The sequence below is a fragment of the Pteronotus mesoamericanus genome, unplaced genomic scaffold (assembly GCF_021234165.1).
Source record: "Pteronotus mesoamericanus isolate MK-2021 breed Mesoamerican mustached bat unplaced genomic scaffold, CSHL_Meso_final contig_24, whole genome shotgun sequence".
NCBI lineage: Eukaryota > Metazoa > Chordata > Mammalia > Chiroptera > Mormoopidae > Pteronotus > Pteronotus mesoamericanus.
Window position 1 is genome coordinate 9679779 of NW_026555100.1, and position 14439 is coordinate 9694217.

At 43.6% G+C, this 14439-nt stretch overlaps 1 protein-coding gene across 3 annotated transcripts in view; it reads right to left on the bottom strand.

Annotated features, from left to right (window-relative positions):
• The window catches only part of STOX1 (storkhead box 1), a 56546-nt gene extending 44964 nt beyond the window's left edge, over positions 1 to 11582 (bottom strand). For all 3 annotated transcript variants that reach the window (XM_054572430.1, XM_054572432.1, XM_054572431.1), the window contains exon 1: positions 11273 to 11582. In XM_054572430.1, the coding sequence (XP_054428405.1) occupies positions 11273 to 11582 (310 nt within the window). The remainder of the gene's footprint in view (positions 1 to 11272) is intronic.
• Positions 11583 to 14439: the final 2857 nt, after the last annotated feature.

Sequence of the window (14439 nt, forward strand, 5' to 3'; positions counted from 1 at the left end):
TTCGGTGGCCTCAGGCTCAAACCCATACCCCTTAGTATAGCAGCCAAGGCCTGTCACAGGCCAGTCCCTCTCCAGGCCCTCATGTCACTGCCTACCTCCCCCTCCACGCATTGGCTGTGCTCAACTGCTCTGGTTCCCTGTGTGGGCAATGACCGGGGACACATATCTTCCCTCTCTGTTCAGTATGTACGTCTTGCCCTGGCTGGGTAGCTTAGTTGGTTACAGCACTGTCCTGATACACCGAAGTTGCAGGTTTGATCCCCCATCTGATCCCCAGTCAGGGCCCAAGAATCAACCAATGAAAGTATAGACAAGGGAACAACAAATTAGTGTTTTCCTTTCTCTCTCTCCCTTCCTCTCTCTCTAAAAATCAAGTTCAAATGTTAATTAATTAACAAAAAATTTTAAATGTACTTCTCATCAAATTAACATCTATTCATTCTTTGTTTAGGCATCACTTCCACCAGGGAGTCTTTCCTGAAAACAGGTGTGTGTGTACACATGCAAACACACAATCTTGGTCAGCTGTGCTTCTACTGCTCCCTATAACTCTGTTATTTATTCGTCCATCTGACCCCTAGACTATGAGCTCCTTGAGGTCAGGACATGAGCCCTTTCCCTCTTTGTATCGACCAGGGCAGGACCAGGCACACAGTAAATGCTCAATGCTTACCTAACAAATGTGAGAGCAAGGGAGGCACAGGATGATGTTGTTGCTCCGACAGATGCTTTGAAAAGGGGAACAGTATTAGAGAATCAAAGTGTCCGGGTAGGAGTAAGGGGAAAGTACAACTTCCCTGCTTGTGGAAAATATCTTAAGCGACTTTAGTGTGAGCTTTCATCTCTTCTTCTCTTGACCTCCTGACACAGGCAACCAGAAGGCTGATCTAGCCACAGGCTGCCGCTAAGCCAGGAGTAGGGACGCCTTTGCCAGTCAACAGAGCCAAAGTGAGCAGTTAAGGTGTTCACAGCTTAAGACTCAGAGGTTCAGAGAAGTGAGCTAACTGACCTGAATGCTCCAAGCAACTTAGCAACAGGGCTAGTTCTACACTTGAGCACTGGAATTCCAGTTCAGGGCTCTTTCCGCAGCACAAGGCACCCTTTGGGATCTGAGCTAAGGCACAGGACAAAAGAGGGCTGTGTTCTTGACCAACACCAAGGAGTCTAGGATATAACAGGAAGGACAGGACAAAAGGATAGAGGTCTTGAACGTAAGCATGTGCCAGACTAGCAATAATTAGCACAGACCCCAGAGGAGATGGCCTATCTAGAGAACAAGAACTCAGAGACATATTTTCTATCTCCTCCATGCTGGAGATACCATGTGTTTATTTTCCTGACTTTGACTCTGGACAGGGCACAGGCTGAGGATTCTTGGGTACCTTATTTTCAAAACAACCTGCAAAGTAGCTATTACATTCTCATTTGTACCATGAAGACAATAGAGCTGAGAAGTTTTAAGTAACTAGCTCAAGGTCACATAGTGAGTAAGTGGTGGGGTAGACATTAGAACCCAAGTTTTCTCCATTAACCAGAGTGGTTCTGGGTGATGTGAAAACTTTAAACTCTAGCTGTTAGAGTCTTAAAGTCTCAGTTTGCCATCTGCAATTGAAAATAATTTTGCATTGGTGTTCTTCAGTAGTAACAATGCACATGAGATTCACAAGGGTATTTCGAAGGTTCAATGCATGGTACAATGAGAGAAGGAAGATGAACATGTTTAAAAACAAACAAAAGCATGGAGGTGACCAACAAACTTTCTAGGACATTAACCTCTCAGTCAACAGCAGAGGAAAGAATGAAAATGTCTAAAGCGCAAGAATGAACCATGGTGGAGTAGCTAAGTTGGTTGGAATGTTGTCTCAATGTGTCATGGTTGCGGGTTCAATCCTCAGTCAGGGCACATGCAGGAATCAACCAATGAATGCATAAATAAGTGAAACAAGTTGATGTTTGTTTCTCTCTCTCTCTTTCTCTCTCTCTCTCTCTCAAAAAATATTTTGCTAAAACTCAAGAATGACTCAATAATTTGCTTTTCCTTGAAGAGCAACAGACACGTAAGTACACCAGTGACAAGAACCTCTATTAATGGCAGGCACAGGGGAAACCAAGGAGCACCCAACTCAGGCACCCAGCAGAGGGAATGGCATGCCAAAACAACCTATGTGAGAGCCCAGATTGCTAAGAGGACAGCACCCACATTTGATGGAAGGGAAAATGTGATGGTCAGTCTTACATGTCAGCCTGAATAAGCTACAGCCTTGTTTTTCAAACACTAACCCAGGCATTGCTGTGAATTTACTTTATAGATGTGATTATTAAGGGAGTTTATTCTACATAATCTCTATGTTTCAATCAATTGAAAGACCTTAGGAGCAGAACTGAAGAGCACTTATGAGTAGCAGCTTTGGCTTGTGCCTGAGATTTCCAGTTACACCTTCATGATGGCCAGACCTACAGATTTCAGACTTGCCTTGCTAGCCCCCATGGTCACACAGAGTCAATTCCTGGTAATCTATCTCTCACTGCTTCTGTTTCTCTGATTGAACCTTGACTGATACAGGAAGGCAGGCACCTTTTAGAAGGTGGAGAGAAAGGGGAGGCTTAGGGTGGAAATGGATTGGAGAACTTTGCAGTACATGTTAAAGGCTCTGGGCTTTTCCTGAAAGACAAAGGGGAGCAGCAGATGGGATCTGAGTAAATGAAGAGCAGAATTAAACCTGTCTTCTAGAGTGTCATGTCTGTCTACCTATAGGATGGAGAGTGAACCAGAGTGTATAGGGTCACACAGGAGATGGCACCACAAAAAGGGAGGAAGCTGGAGCCATAAGTCACATAGGAAATGGTGAGATCTTGGGTGGACAAAAACCCAGCAGTGGAAATGGAGAAAAGGGATGGATCTGAGAGACACTGATGACTGAGTCTCAAGGAACCTGGTGACCTACAGGCCTGGGGCAGGAGAAATAGGGTGGAGTAATCCAAGTTGATTTTCAGGTTAATGGTTCTCTTTATCCCACTGAACCTCAGTATTACATGGCAGCAGCTAGAGATTCTCATCAACTCCCCAGGTGCTACCCACAGATCATCCAGCTTGGTAACAACAATATGCCTACCAGAGACCCTGTTGTGAGCCCTTTGGCTCTTTCAAACTGAACCATTCAACTGCCCCTGCACAGAATAAGGTAAAATGCAACATCTGGCAGAACAAAGCCAGAAAAATATGGCTCGAAAGATTGTGTGTGGGAAGGAGGGAGGTCAGAGCAGGGGCATGGTCAGAGCAGCTGTTTCTGCCATTTTCTGGGCCTTGGGGTAGACGAGAGGCCTGGTGGGAATCTGATAGCCTCTCAGGGAGTGTGAGCGCTGGTGGAAACCACCAGAGCCTTTACAGGAACCCTGGGAGGACTGGCAGTGAATAGAGCGGAAGGCAAGAAACCCAAGCAACACCAGTCAAATCAAAGCCTTCATTCTGTCTCCTGTCTGCAAAATGGGCAGAATTTTTCAGGCTCACCACCTAACAGAAGAAAAGGAATAATCAAGCGAGAAAAGATGGGGGAAAAACCAAGATCTGTCTGAGAGAAGGAAGAGGTGGAACACAAGCATCTGTTCTTGATGACTGTCCAAATGATCTTGTCATGACCAGGAGTTTCTCTATGACCTAGACAGTGCTCATCAACAGAATGACATTTTAGAAGAGGAGAAAAGACAGGAATTAAAAACATTCATTACTGGGGTTTTACTTCCAGTAATGGTGAACAAGATCCTACTAAACCAACTCTTTTGCCAGTAACAACTATAACTCTAGACAAAATATAAAAACCTTTACCTGAAGGTACTACAAAGCAACCAAAACCAAGTAGAAACTGTACGGGAGGTCCTTCTGGGAAGAAATGGCACTGGATAACTTCCCCATTTTTTACAGCTCTTCACCTAAAGGCAGGCTCCATTAGAAGCCAGGCCAGGAGGCTAAAATTTTGGTAGAAACCCACAGTCTTAATAACTTAAAGAATCTAAGGACACAGTTTGGAGTGGCTACAACAGTAGGAAAGGGATGTTGGAAAAGACTGAGTCACAGATATGAAACCCCAAATTTTGCATAAAAACTCAGCCTGACTTTACGGCTGAAATATGAACTACACAAGCAAGGTCACAAGGAGCCTACCATAAGGGAGTTTAGCTGCCATTTACTGCAAAGGAAATAGTGTTTGGAGTCTAGCCAAATGAAGTACTTTATAAAATAAACAACAACAAAAAAAGCACTATATAAAGAACCATAAAACCCGGAGTCCCTATAACACATCACTCATAATGACAGAGATATAATCCACAGTACTAGACAATATAGAAACAGAAAAATACGACCTATTCAAAGAAAAGGCAATCAGTGAGAGTGACTGACTAACCCTGAGATGACCGAGATGTTAGAATTGTATTTTAAAGAAAATGATATAGCTATGCTGAAAGATAAAATAAAAAATATGCTAGTAATAAACAAATTGGAAATATCATCAGAAATTTTAAGATATTTATTTAAAGATAACCAAATGGAATCTACCCAAAAATAAAAATATATGTCCACATAAAGACTTGCACAGAGATATTCACAGCAGCATTATTCATAGAGGCCAGAAAGTGGAAATAACCCACATAAGCAACCACTGATAAATGGATAAACAAAATGTTCTATATCCACACAACAGATTATGACTCAGCCATAAAAACAAATGAAGTTCTAATACATGATACAACACAGATAAACCTTGAAAACATTATGCCAAATGAAAGAAACCAAGCACAAAAGAAACACATATTGTGATTCCATTTAAATGAAATACCTAGAACAGGCAAATTCATAGAGACAGAATAGAAGACAGCTTAGTGGTTGACAGGAGTTGTGGAGGGGAGCAGAGAGAGATTGCTAGTTCTGGAATTAGATAAGGGTGATGGTTGCACAACATTGTGAATATCCCAAAACCCACTGAATTATGTACTTTAAAATGGTAAATGTTATGCAATGTGAATTATATTTCAATTTTTTAAAAGATAAAGTAAAAAAATTATGGGAAACTGGGTGATGAATATAGAACTCTGTAGTATCTTTGTGATTTTTCTGTAAATCTAAAATTATTCCAAAATACAGTTTATTTGAAAATAATACCATTTATAATAGCATCTAAAACATAAAGTTCTTAGGCATAAAAACTTAACAAAAGATATTCAAGGCCGGTACACTAAAAAGTACATTAAGGACACTCAAACAGAGAGATATACCATGTTCATGAAATGTTAAGATGTCAATTCTCACCAAATTAGGGTGACCAATTCTCCCAGTTTGCCTGGGACTAAGAGGCTCCCAAGATGGCAAGACTATCATTTCTAAAACGAGGGCAGTCTCAGGCAAACCAGGATGAGTTTCTCATCTAATTTGATATTGATCTACTGTTTTAATACAATCCCAAGCAAAATTCCAGCTGGATTATTTTTAAAGAAACTGACAAGCTGATTCTAAAATGTATATGGAAAAACAAAGAACTTAGAGTAATCAAAACAATTTTTAGGAAGAACAAGGTTAGAAGACTCACAGTATCTGATTTTAAGTCTTACTATAAAGTGCAATAGGACAGTATGGTATTGGTGAAAAGATAGGCTCAAGGTCAATGGAAATAGACCTGACATAGTCAACTGACTTTCAATAAAATTGCAAAGGCAATTTAGTAATAAAGGCTAGTTTTTTCAACAAACTGTCCTCGAATGATTAGACACTTATATGCCAAAAAAAACCAAAACCAAAAACAAAATGACATTGCCCCAAGAGACAAAAATAAATGGGAATTGAAAAAAAACAAAAACGAAAACAAAAACCTAACTCAACCTATACCTCATATCATTCACAAACATTAACTCAAAATGGATCACAGACCAAATGTAAAACCATAAAACTTCTAGAAGAAAACACAGAAGACAGTTATTGGGTTAGGCAAAATTTTTTTACAGAAGCAGCAAAAAGTACAACCCATAAAGGAGAAAAAAGATAAATTAGATAATGAAAATTTAAAACTCCTCTCCAACAGATACCATTGTAAAACTAAATAAACAAGCCATAGGCTAGAATGTAGTCACAAAGCCTATTTCTAACAAAGGACTGGTATTTAGGATACATAAAGAACTCCTACAATTTGGAATAATTAAATAACAAACAATAAATATTAGTAATAAGACAAACAATCCAACAAAAAAGCAAAAGATTTGAACAAACATTTCACAATGGAAATTGATAAGCACATGAAAAAAATGTTCAATCCTGGCCAGGCAGCTTAGTTGCTTAGAGCGTCATCCTGATAGGCTGAGGTTGTGAGTTCAAAACTCTGTCAGAGCGCACATAAGAATGAACCAATGCATGCATAAATACACTGAACAATAAATCAATATTTCCCTCTCTCCAAAATCAATTTAAAAAACAAAAACAAAATTAAACATAACCTACTCAGTGAGTTCTGCTAGGTAAGAACTCAATAAAAATAGAAGCATAAAAAAACTTGTACATTAATATTCACAGAAGCTATATTCATAATAGCCATAAACTGGAAATTTCCCAGGTGTTCATCTAAGGGAAAATGGATAAACTGTGGTATATTCATAAAATGGAATTCTACTCAGCAATAAAAAGGAACAAACAGTAAAATAAGAAAGATGAATTTCAGGAATATGAAGCTGAGTAAAAGAATCCTCACACAAAAGAGTACATACTAATGATTCCATTTACATGAAGTTATTGAATGGGCAAATTTTATGGTTTAAAAAAATCAGAAGAGCGGTTACTTACGAGGGTGGGAGCAGAGGTGACTGGGAAGGGGCAAAAGGGAACTTTCTGGGGTAATGATAGTGTTCTAAATCCTGTTAGAAGTTTGGGTTATACTCATTTATTTTATATATATATATATATATATATATATATATATATATATTTAATTTTATTTATTTATTTTTTGAGAGAGGGGGAGGGAGGGAGAAAGAGAGGAGAGATATATCAATGTGAGAGAGCTATATTGATCGGTTGCTTCTCATGTGTCCCCCACTGGGGACTTGGCACGCAACCCAGGCATGTGCCCTGACAAGGAATTGAACCAGTGACCTTTCGGTTCTCAGGCCAGCACTCAATCCGCTGAGCCACACCAGCCAGGGCTATTTATACATTTGAAAAATGCACCAAATGCTACAGCTATGATTTGTACATTTCACTAAATTTCACCTTAAAAATTCCACTGACTACTAAAATCTACAAGATGTCCTACTCATTCAAGGCAGGACCTCAGAAACAAGACAGAATAGGAGCTGGACCACTCCCTCTCCTCACCATCTCTACATACTCCCCTAAATCACAGAATAAGTCAGACAACATTTCAGATGTTTGATACCATCAGGCACCCATACCCTTGAGCTGATCCTCTCCCACACCAGATCCCAGAATAGATTCTGAAATCAGCCATTTTTAACTAGCATAAATTAGTGACTGGTCTCTACTCTTCAAGGGTACTTGCAATTTTGCCTTGATATATCTCTCTGTGCTCAGAGATGTTTCAGGAAACAGGTAGGAGGGACTTGAAGAGAGGTGGGAAGATTCTCACATTAGTTCTCCTTCACCAGCTTGACCTGCCTGATCTGTAGTCTCCACCCCTCTTCCCCAAAAGCACACAGCAGGAAACTCTGGCCTAACTAAATCAGAGGCAGAACCTGCAGTGCCCACACATGTCAATGTGGGCTGGAGAAACTATGAACCAGTCAGCTTCCAGAACATAGGTTCCTACTTAGTTATCCTCTCTTTTTATTTTTGTGATCCTTACCCAAGGACATTTGTTTCATTGCCTATAGAGAAAGAGGAAGAGAGGAAGGGGGAATGAGGAGAGAGGGAGGAGAGAGGGAGAAAGAGAGAGAGAGAGAATGTGAGAGAGAAATATCAATTGGCTGCGTCTTGCATGCGCCCCGACCAGGGACTGGACCCACAACCCAGGTGTGTGTCTTGACTGGGAATCAAACCAACTGAGTCACACAGGCCCGGGCCAGCTATCCCATCTTGAAATGAATGTGAAAGAAACAAACTGATTCCATGTTCTCTTTGAGAACATGCAACCCTGAATGAAAGATATTTAAAAACACAGAAATAATGAATTAATGAAACACAGGAAGACACAATCAATAAAGCAAATAATTTTAAAAGTGCCATAGGCATTCTTATTCAATGAGAAAAGATGGAAGGTCACGTTGGGCATGAAAGGGTAGATACCTCAGCTATAAATTTCAGAAGAAGGGAACAAACTTATTTGGCCAAGTGGCCTTCCCTCCCCTACCCCAGGAAGCCATCATCAATCTTTCACTTACTTAGTAGGTATGGACCCAGAATAACAACTGATTCACCCAAACAAATACAGGTGTCCTCCACCCCTACCACCTGCAGTGGCTCAGCTAGGTCAACAGACGTGTCTCCCTCCCGCTTCTAGAGCTCACCCCTTTCATCTGCTAATGTCATTTGCTAATTTAAAAGAAAGGAAAAGGAAAGAAAGAAAAAACACTTGACTAGAGCACAAAAGAACAGTTAGCTTCATGTTATCATGCTAAAAACCCTATGTTGTACCTGAAACTAACAAAAAATAATATTGAATGTCAACTGTAATTGAAAAATAAAATAATAAAAAGAAAAGCTCTTATGTCCTTCTGTTTAGGAAAATGCTCTCGGCCTGGGAAATATTTTCTCACCAGAGGGAAGGTGAAGTACAGAAAGTGAAGCGGGAAAGAAAAGGCACAAAACCTGGAGAAAACAAACTCCTACAGACCTCAGAATCAGGTCTACATCTGGGGCTTAGGTCACTTCTGTCTGTTTGGCCAAGGCACTCAGTCATCATATTTTATGAGGTCCCACGAGCCTCAGGTCCAGAAGGACCCATGGGAGCACAGTGGGTCTATAAAGCTCATGGCCATACCTCGTTCCCTGCCAGCATTTTGTCTCAGCTGACTGGCAATATCCCTATGCCCAGATACTTTTATGTAGGAGTAAGTAAGCCTTAAAAAAAAAAAAAAAATACAGCAAAGAGACCAAATTGATCTAACCAAACTGATCTTTTGTGTCTTTTTCTAGTATTCTGCTGGTTCCCACGAAATAACAAGAATGGTGCGAAACCTGCAATAAAGCACAGCTGCCCTTCCCTTGCCTCCCTGGAAGCCCATTTTAGCTTCTGGAAACCAATGTTGCCAGATTCAGGAAAGCAAGCAGACTGAAACTCCCACGTTATTCCTCGCAAGGCAGTTCCTCCGGCCTTCGCCACCTTCTGGGGCTCTAAGATGGCCCAAGAGCTGCCCTGATGCCTTCTCACCTCGGATCTGACACAAGGACCCCACGTTAGATTAGTAATTAGCCATTCTGTCCAAAAAACCTCCTCCCATGTGAATCCATTGACCTGCATCAAGTAAGATCTTTCCCCATTTTGCTCCTCAAAATGTCCCAACAGGTCGTTTTGCACAATTCCAGCTAATTGTCTGAATTCTTATCTGGACTCTGTTAAAAACCTCAAAATCATTTCTGCCAAGACACCCAAGTCAGGGATGATGAACCAGCAGAAAGTCCACTGTACTGCATACTCCATAGAATGCAGCGTCCACTGCATCCCTGGTTATGCAACGAAGTAGTATTACCTACTAGTTTGGTCAATCAGAGCATCTGGTGATGTGTTCACTTTGTCCACTGCATCTTTCAGATGGCAGCAAACAGGGCAAACCCAGGAACCAGCATTCACCACTGCTCACTGGACTCCAGATAGTGACATCATGGCTGCCTCTGGCTTAGCACAAGCCCTCTCTATTTCACCCTCCAATCAAGACCCCAACTCCACCTATCCCCTTTCTTCAATACAGTCTATGCTTATCCTTCAAAAGGGGGTGGGGGAACCAGAGAATGCAACTGCTAATTCAAACCAGAAAAACCGAGGACACAGAACTGAAAAGAGTTTTTCATCCAGCCTGTCTGAAACACCCCTTTCCCTGTGAGAATGTTGGCTTTCAGAGCCAAAAACCTATTTTCTTCACTCACTCCAGCAAGTAAAAGGAGATGAAATGTTATGTGGCTTTGCAAATGAGCGCTTTTTTTGCTCTTAAGGGAAGAAAAAGGGTGTGTGTTGGGGTGAGGTAGTGGGGAGATACCAGACAGAATGGTAATACGTGGAGGAGGTGACAAGCCAAGGTTTAACCTCACTGACCTGGGATGTGGAGACATCATCTCTGAGCAGATGATGTACAACATCAAGTGCCTCTTACCCCTGGGGGCTAAAACAAATGTTTTTTATTCGCTGCTCCTCCTCTGAGGAGGAGGATTTATGGACTGAGAGCGGGTTCCTTGGTAGGAGTCAAAATTCAGGGCTGGAACAACTGGTGACTTGTCAACAGCACACCATCAAATCGTTGTCACAAGCCCACATAAATGCAGACAGACAGAACCAGGCTGTTACGGGGAGCTGACAGCCCGCCCGAGTTTAGTGGCCGGTGCCAGAGAACATTCATTCAGAGGTGCAGTGGTTTAGTTTCTCAAATGAGAAGCTATTCTACACAGGCAAAAATCTGCTGTCTGTCTTCAAACAAATGGGCTCTCTGAAAAGACTGGAAAGGAGGAATTCTATTTAGCCGATGGGATGTGTCCAGAGAGCCATTTGTCAATTTTTTTACCGAAGCAGTTAACAACCCCAAACCTTCTGCTAGGCCCTGGTCCAAGACCAGCACACCACCCAGTACAGCAGTGTATGAAAATCAAAGACTTTGCTCCAAGTCTGTAATAAATAAAGTAAGTAAACAAATAAATAAATAAAACCTGGCATCCAGTTCAGAATCGGTAGATTCTGGTCAACCCCTAATGCTCCCCCATGGGACAAAGACTGAGGCCCCTATCTCCTGACCGAACCTCTGGCACAGTCTTTCTCCCCAAAGCATCACTCTCCTAAGTAGAAGTTCCTTCGGCCAGGAGCCTGTGAGCTCCACTGGCTGAAAGGTTTAAGGAATGGAGGCCTCCTGGAGCTGGCCCAGGGCAGCAGCCAGACGTATCTTGGGGGCCAGAGCGTCAGTGTCCCAGCTGAAGGGAATGCCTTGGAAGGACAGCCCTCCACCAGCCACCGTCCTGTTTCCTCAATCCCTCATACCCCGCCCCCCACCCCGCTCCCTCAGAGTTAAGCCGGGAGTTACCCGCGCCCCGGTAACCAGGGCTCGGTCTCCACATCGCCTCTCCTAGCCCCGCACTTACCCACTGCCCTGATGCGGAAGCCGCGGGGCGGGCGCAGCGCCCGGCGGCACCAGGCGTCGCGCAGCACCTGCAGGCTGGCGGGAGGCGCGTGCACCAGCAGCACCCCCCGGCGCAGCCAGCCCTGGAAGGTCAGCCGCGAGGCGGCGCGCGCCAGCCGCGAGTTCCAGAAGCAGCGCACGTTGGCGCGGCGAAAGGCGCAAAACACCGCGCGCCCGCCCGGGTCTTCCGCGACCCCCGCCGTCTTCGGCGCCTCCAACCTGCACAGCATCAACGCCAGCGAACCCGGAGCCAACTGCACGGGCCGGGCCATGCTGTGAGGGCGGTCGTAGCCTGCAGCCTAGCGCATCGGCTAGCGGGCGGGCGCGGCGGGCGCGACGGCCGCGGCTGGCGCGCAGCACTGGTGGCAGAGGCGTCGCACGCCTGGCGGGCGGGATCGGCTTACTGCGCGCGGCGCCGGCTGTCCAGAAACCGGACTCGAGGGGGCGGGGTCAGCGGTGCTCCGCGAGGCCGGTGGTGGGGCGGGACGTGCGTCCCTGTGGCTGGCCGCTGCCCTCACCCGCGAGGCGCCCGATAAAGGTTTCCAAGTGCCCAGTTACCAGGTCACTCTCCACACCCCAGCCAAGGTTCTGCCCGTCCCGCCCCGGGCGACTGCCTTTACTTCCCAGCTCCCCGGCAGCCCAGAACTCCCCTTGTTCCCATGGGCCCGCACTGGGGACTGTTCCAAGTACTAGGGGAGCCCCTCAGCCCCTGGAGAGCCGCCTCCCACCGCGGCGCTGCGGCACGGCCAGGCGTCCCCAAAACCGCGAAGATCAGGGTGGCCGCTGTCTCCCTGGCTTTGTAGTCGGTCCCAAGTGAGAGAGGTCTCGAGGGACGGACAGCCTGGCAATGTCATGAACCTCGCTTGGACCGGGAGTCAGAAACCCAGGTTGAGCCTCCCTCAGCTCCTAACCTGTTTAGGCATTTTACTTCCCCTCTGCCTGAGCTTCAGCTGACTGTCCTATACAATCTGGAGTTGAGGCTCTAGTCTAAGGACCTTTTCATCCAACTTTCTAAGACTCTAGGATCTGAACCCGCCCCTGGGACATTGGTGATAAGGGAAGTAAAGTGTTCCAGAGGTGCCGTGGGCTGAATCTGGAGATACTTACGATCTGTCAGAGCACTGTAGCCTCGGAGCAATGAGGGACAATTCAGACCCACTGAGTGAAGGCTCCTCGAGGAGGAACAGGAAAAGGAGAGGAAAGGCATTACTGCTATAGAAAGAGGCCGTATAAGAGAGAACAGAGGTGCTTGGCAAGATGGGAGCCTCATTCCAGACCCCCTACTCCCTCCCTAATCATCAATAATAACTATAGTAATCTGAGATAACTGTACCTGGTCCCTAGTAAGTCATTATCACAAATAAATGATAAATGATGTTGAATAACACTCATTAGCATTTATTGAATACTGTATACTGGGGCATTAATGTCACAACTCTGTATTAACTTCTATTAGCATCTGTGATTTACAGGTGAGAAAACTGCAGCTAGGTTAGATTAAGATGTGTTTCCCAGTCACAGAGACAGTAAGAAATGGAGTCAGACAACTGCCAAGTCCAGGTTCCCCCTGACAAATAAAGATGACAAATTTTCCAATTCAAAGAAGTGTGCAAGCCTGAGAGAACATTCTCACATCTAAATTCTGACTCATGGATGGATGGATGGATACAGCACAGAGCCCAAATGAACTAAACTATGTCTGTATAATCCATAGGGAGAATAAAAAGATCCTTCTCAGAATTTGTCTCATGAGTAACTCTGACTTTGAACTCCATAGGGTCCATAGAGTAGCATCCAGTGTAGTATCTTTTCCATAATAATTATGACAATGATGATTCCCATTTACTCTCAGCTTACTCTCTGCTTAGGGTTTTACATGTATGATCTAATATTATTCTCAAAATTAACCCTCTGAAAGGGAAAATATTATTAAGCTCCATCTTTCACAAGAAAAACAAAAGTTTAGAAAGTTGAGGCACAAAGCTAATAGATGGTGAAGCAGAGATCCCAATATCTCCTTGGCCACCCACCTGGCTGGAGAGGGAGGCCGGAAGACCATCATCCTGACTCATTGGACCTGTCTGGTGTGAAGAGTCATCCTGGACTTGATTCTGTCACCCAGGAATTTTAACTGGAAATACACAGAGACAGGCCTTTGATAGCAGAGCCTGTTGCTGCAAGGAGGCCCCAAATATGAAGTTTCCCAACTATGAAGTTTCATGGCCTGAAATTATGAGATAGAGAACTGTCTTAAACTGTGGCAACTTCTGTTCAGATGTGTGAAATTTCTTGTTTTATTTAAGCTGGTCCAATTAACAAAGAAGAGGAGGAGAAAAAAATTTAAACTGTACAGCCAAATATATATCCACTCATTTTCCCCAAGGAGCAGCTACCCATCCACCCCTAAATACTCCCTGGCCAGGTAGCTCAGTTGGTTAGAGCATCATCCTGATACACCAAGGTTGTGGGTTTGATCCTCGTCAGTGCACATGAAAGAATCAACCAGTGAATGCATAAATAAATGGAGCAACAAATCAATGTTTCTCTATCTCTCCTTTTGTTCCTCTCTCTAAAAATCAATAAGTAAAAAAAAAAGGTATTTTTTTAAAAAAAAGGTATGCACATATATTCATGTACTGTAGCTGGAAAATCTATAGAAGGGAAAGGGTACATTAGAAGCTAATGACAACAGTGGTTACCTCTAGAGAAAGGAACAGGGAACAGGGTAAAGAGAAGCTTTCTTTCACTGTGTATTAATTACCATGTGTAAATATTTGTTCAACAAATAGTTACAGAAATACATATCAGGACATTAAGATATCATCTCTGGTCATTTTGACAAATGGGAATTTTAACAACTGTCAGCCTTATTCCCTCAGGAGTAAATAATTGCTAACAATTTACTTCACTCTTCTCCTCCCCTACTTCCAGATGATCCTTCTCTTGTCCACCTTATCATGCCTGAAATTCCTGCCCAGATAATCCCACTGTAGGAAGAGCATGTCTCCAAAGTCACTGTTAAGGCGCATACAATGCCTCTCCTGTTACCACATTTTTGTGCAGATTCTTTTAGCTCATCCAATTTGCTGTTGATTTCAAAAGTGCAGTGGCCCTTCATGGGACAGGACA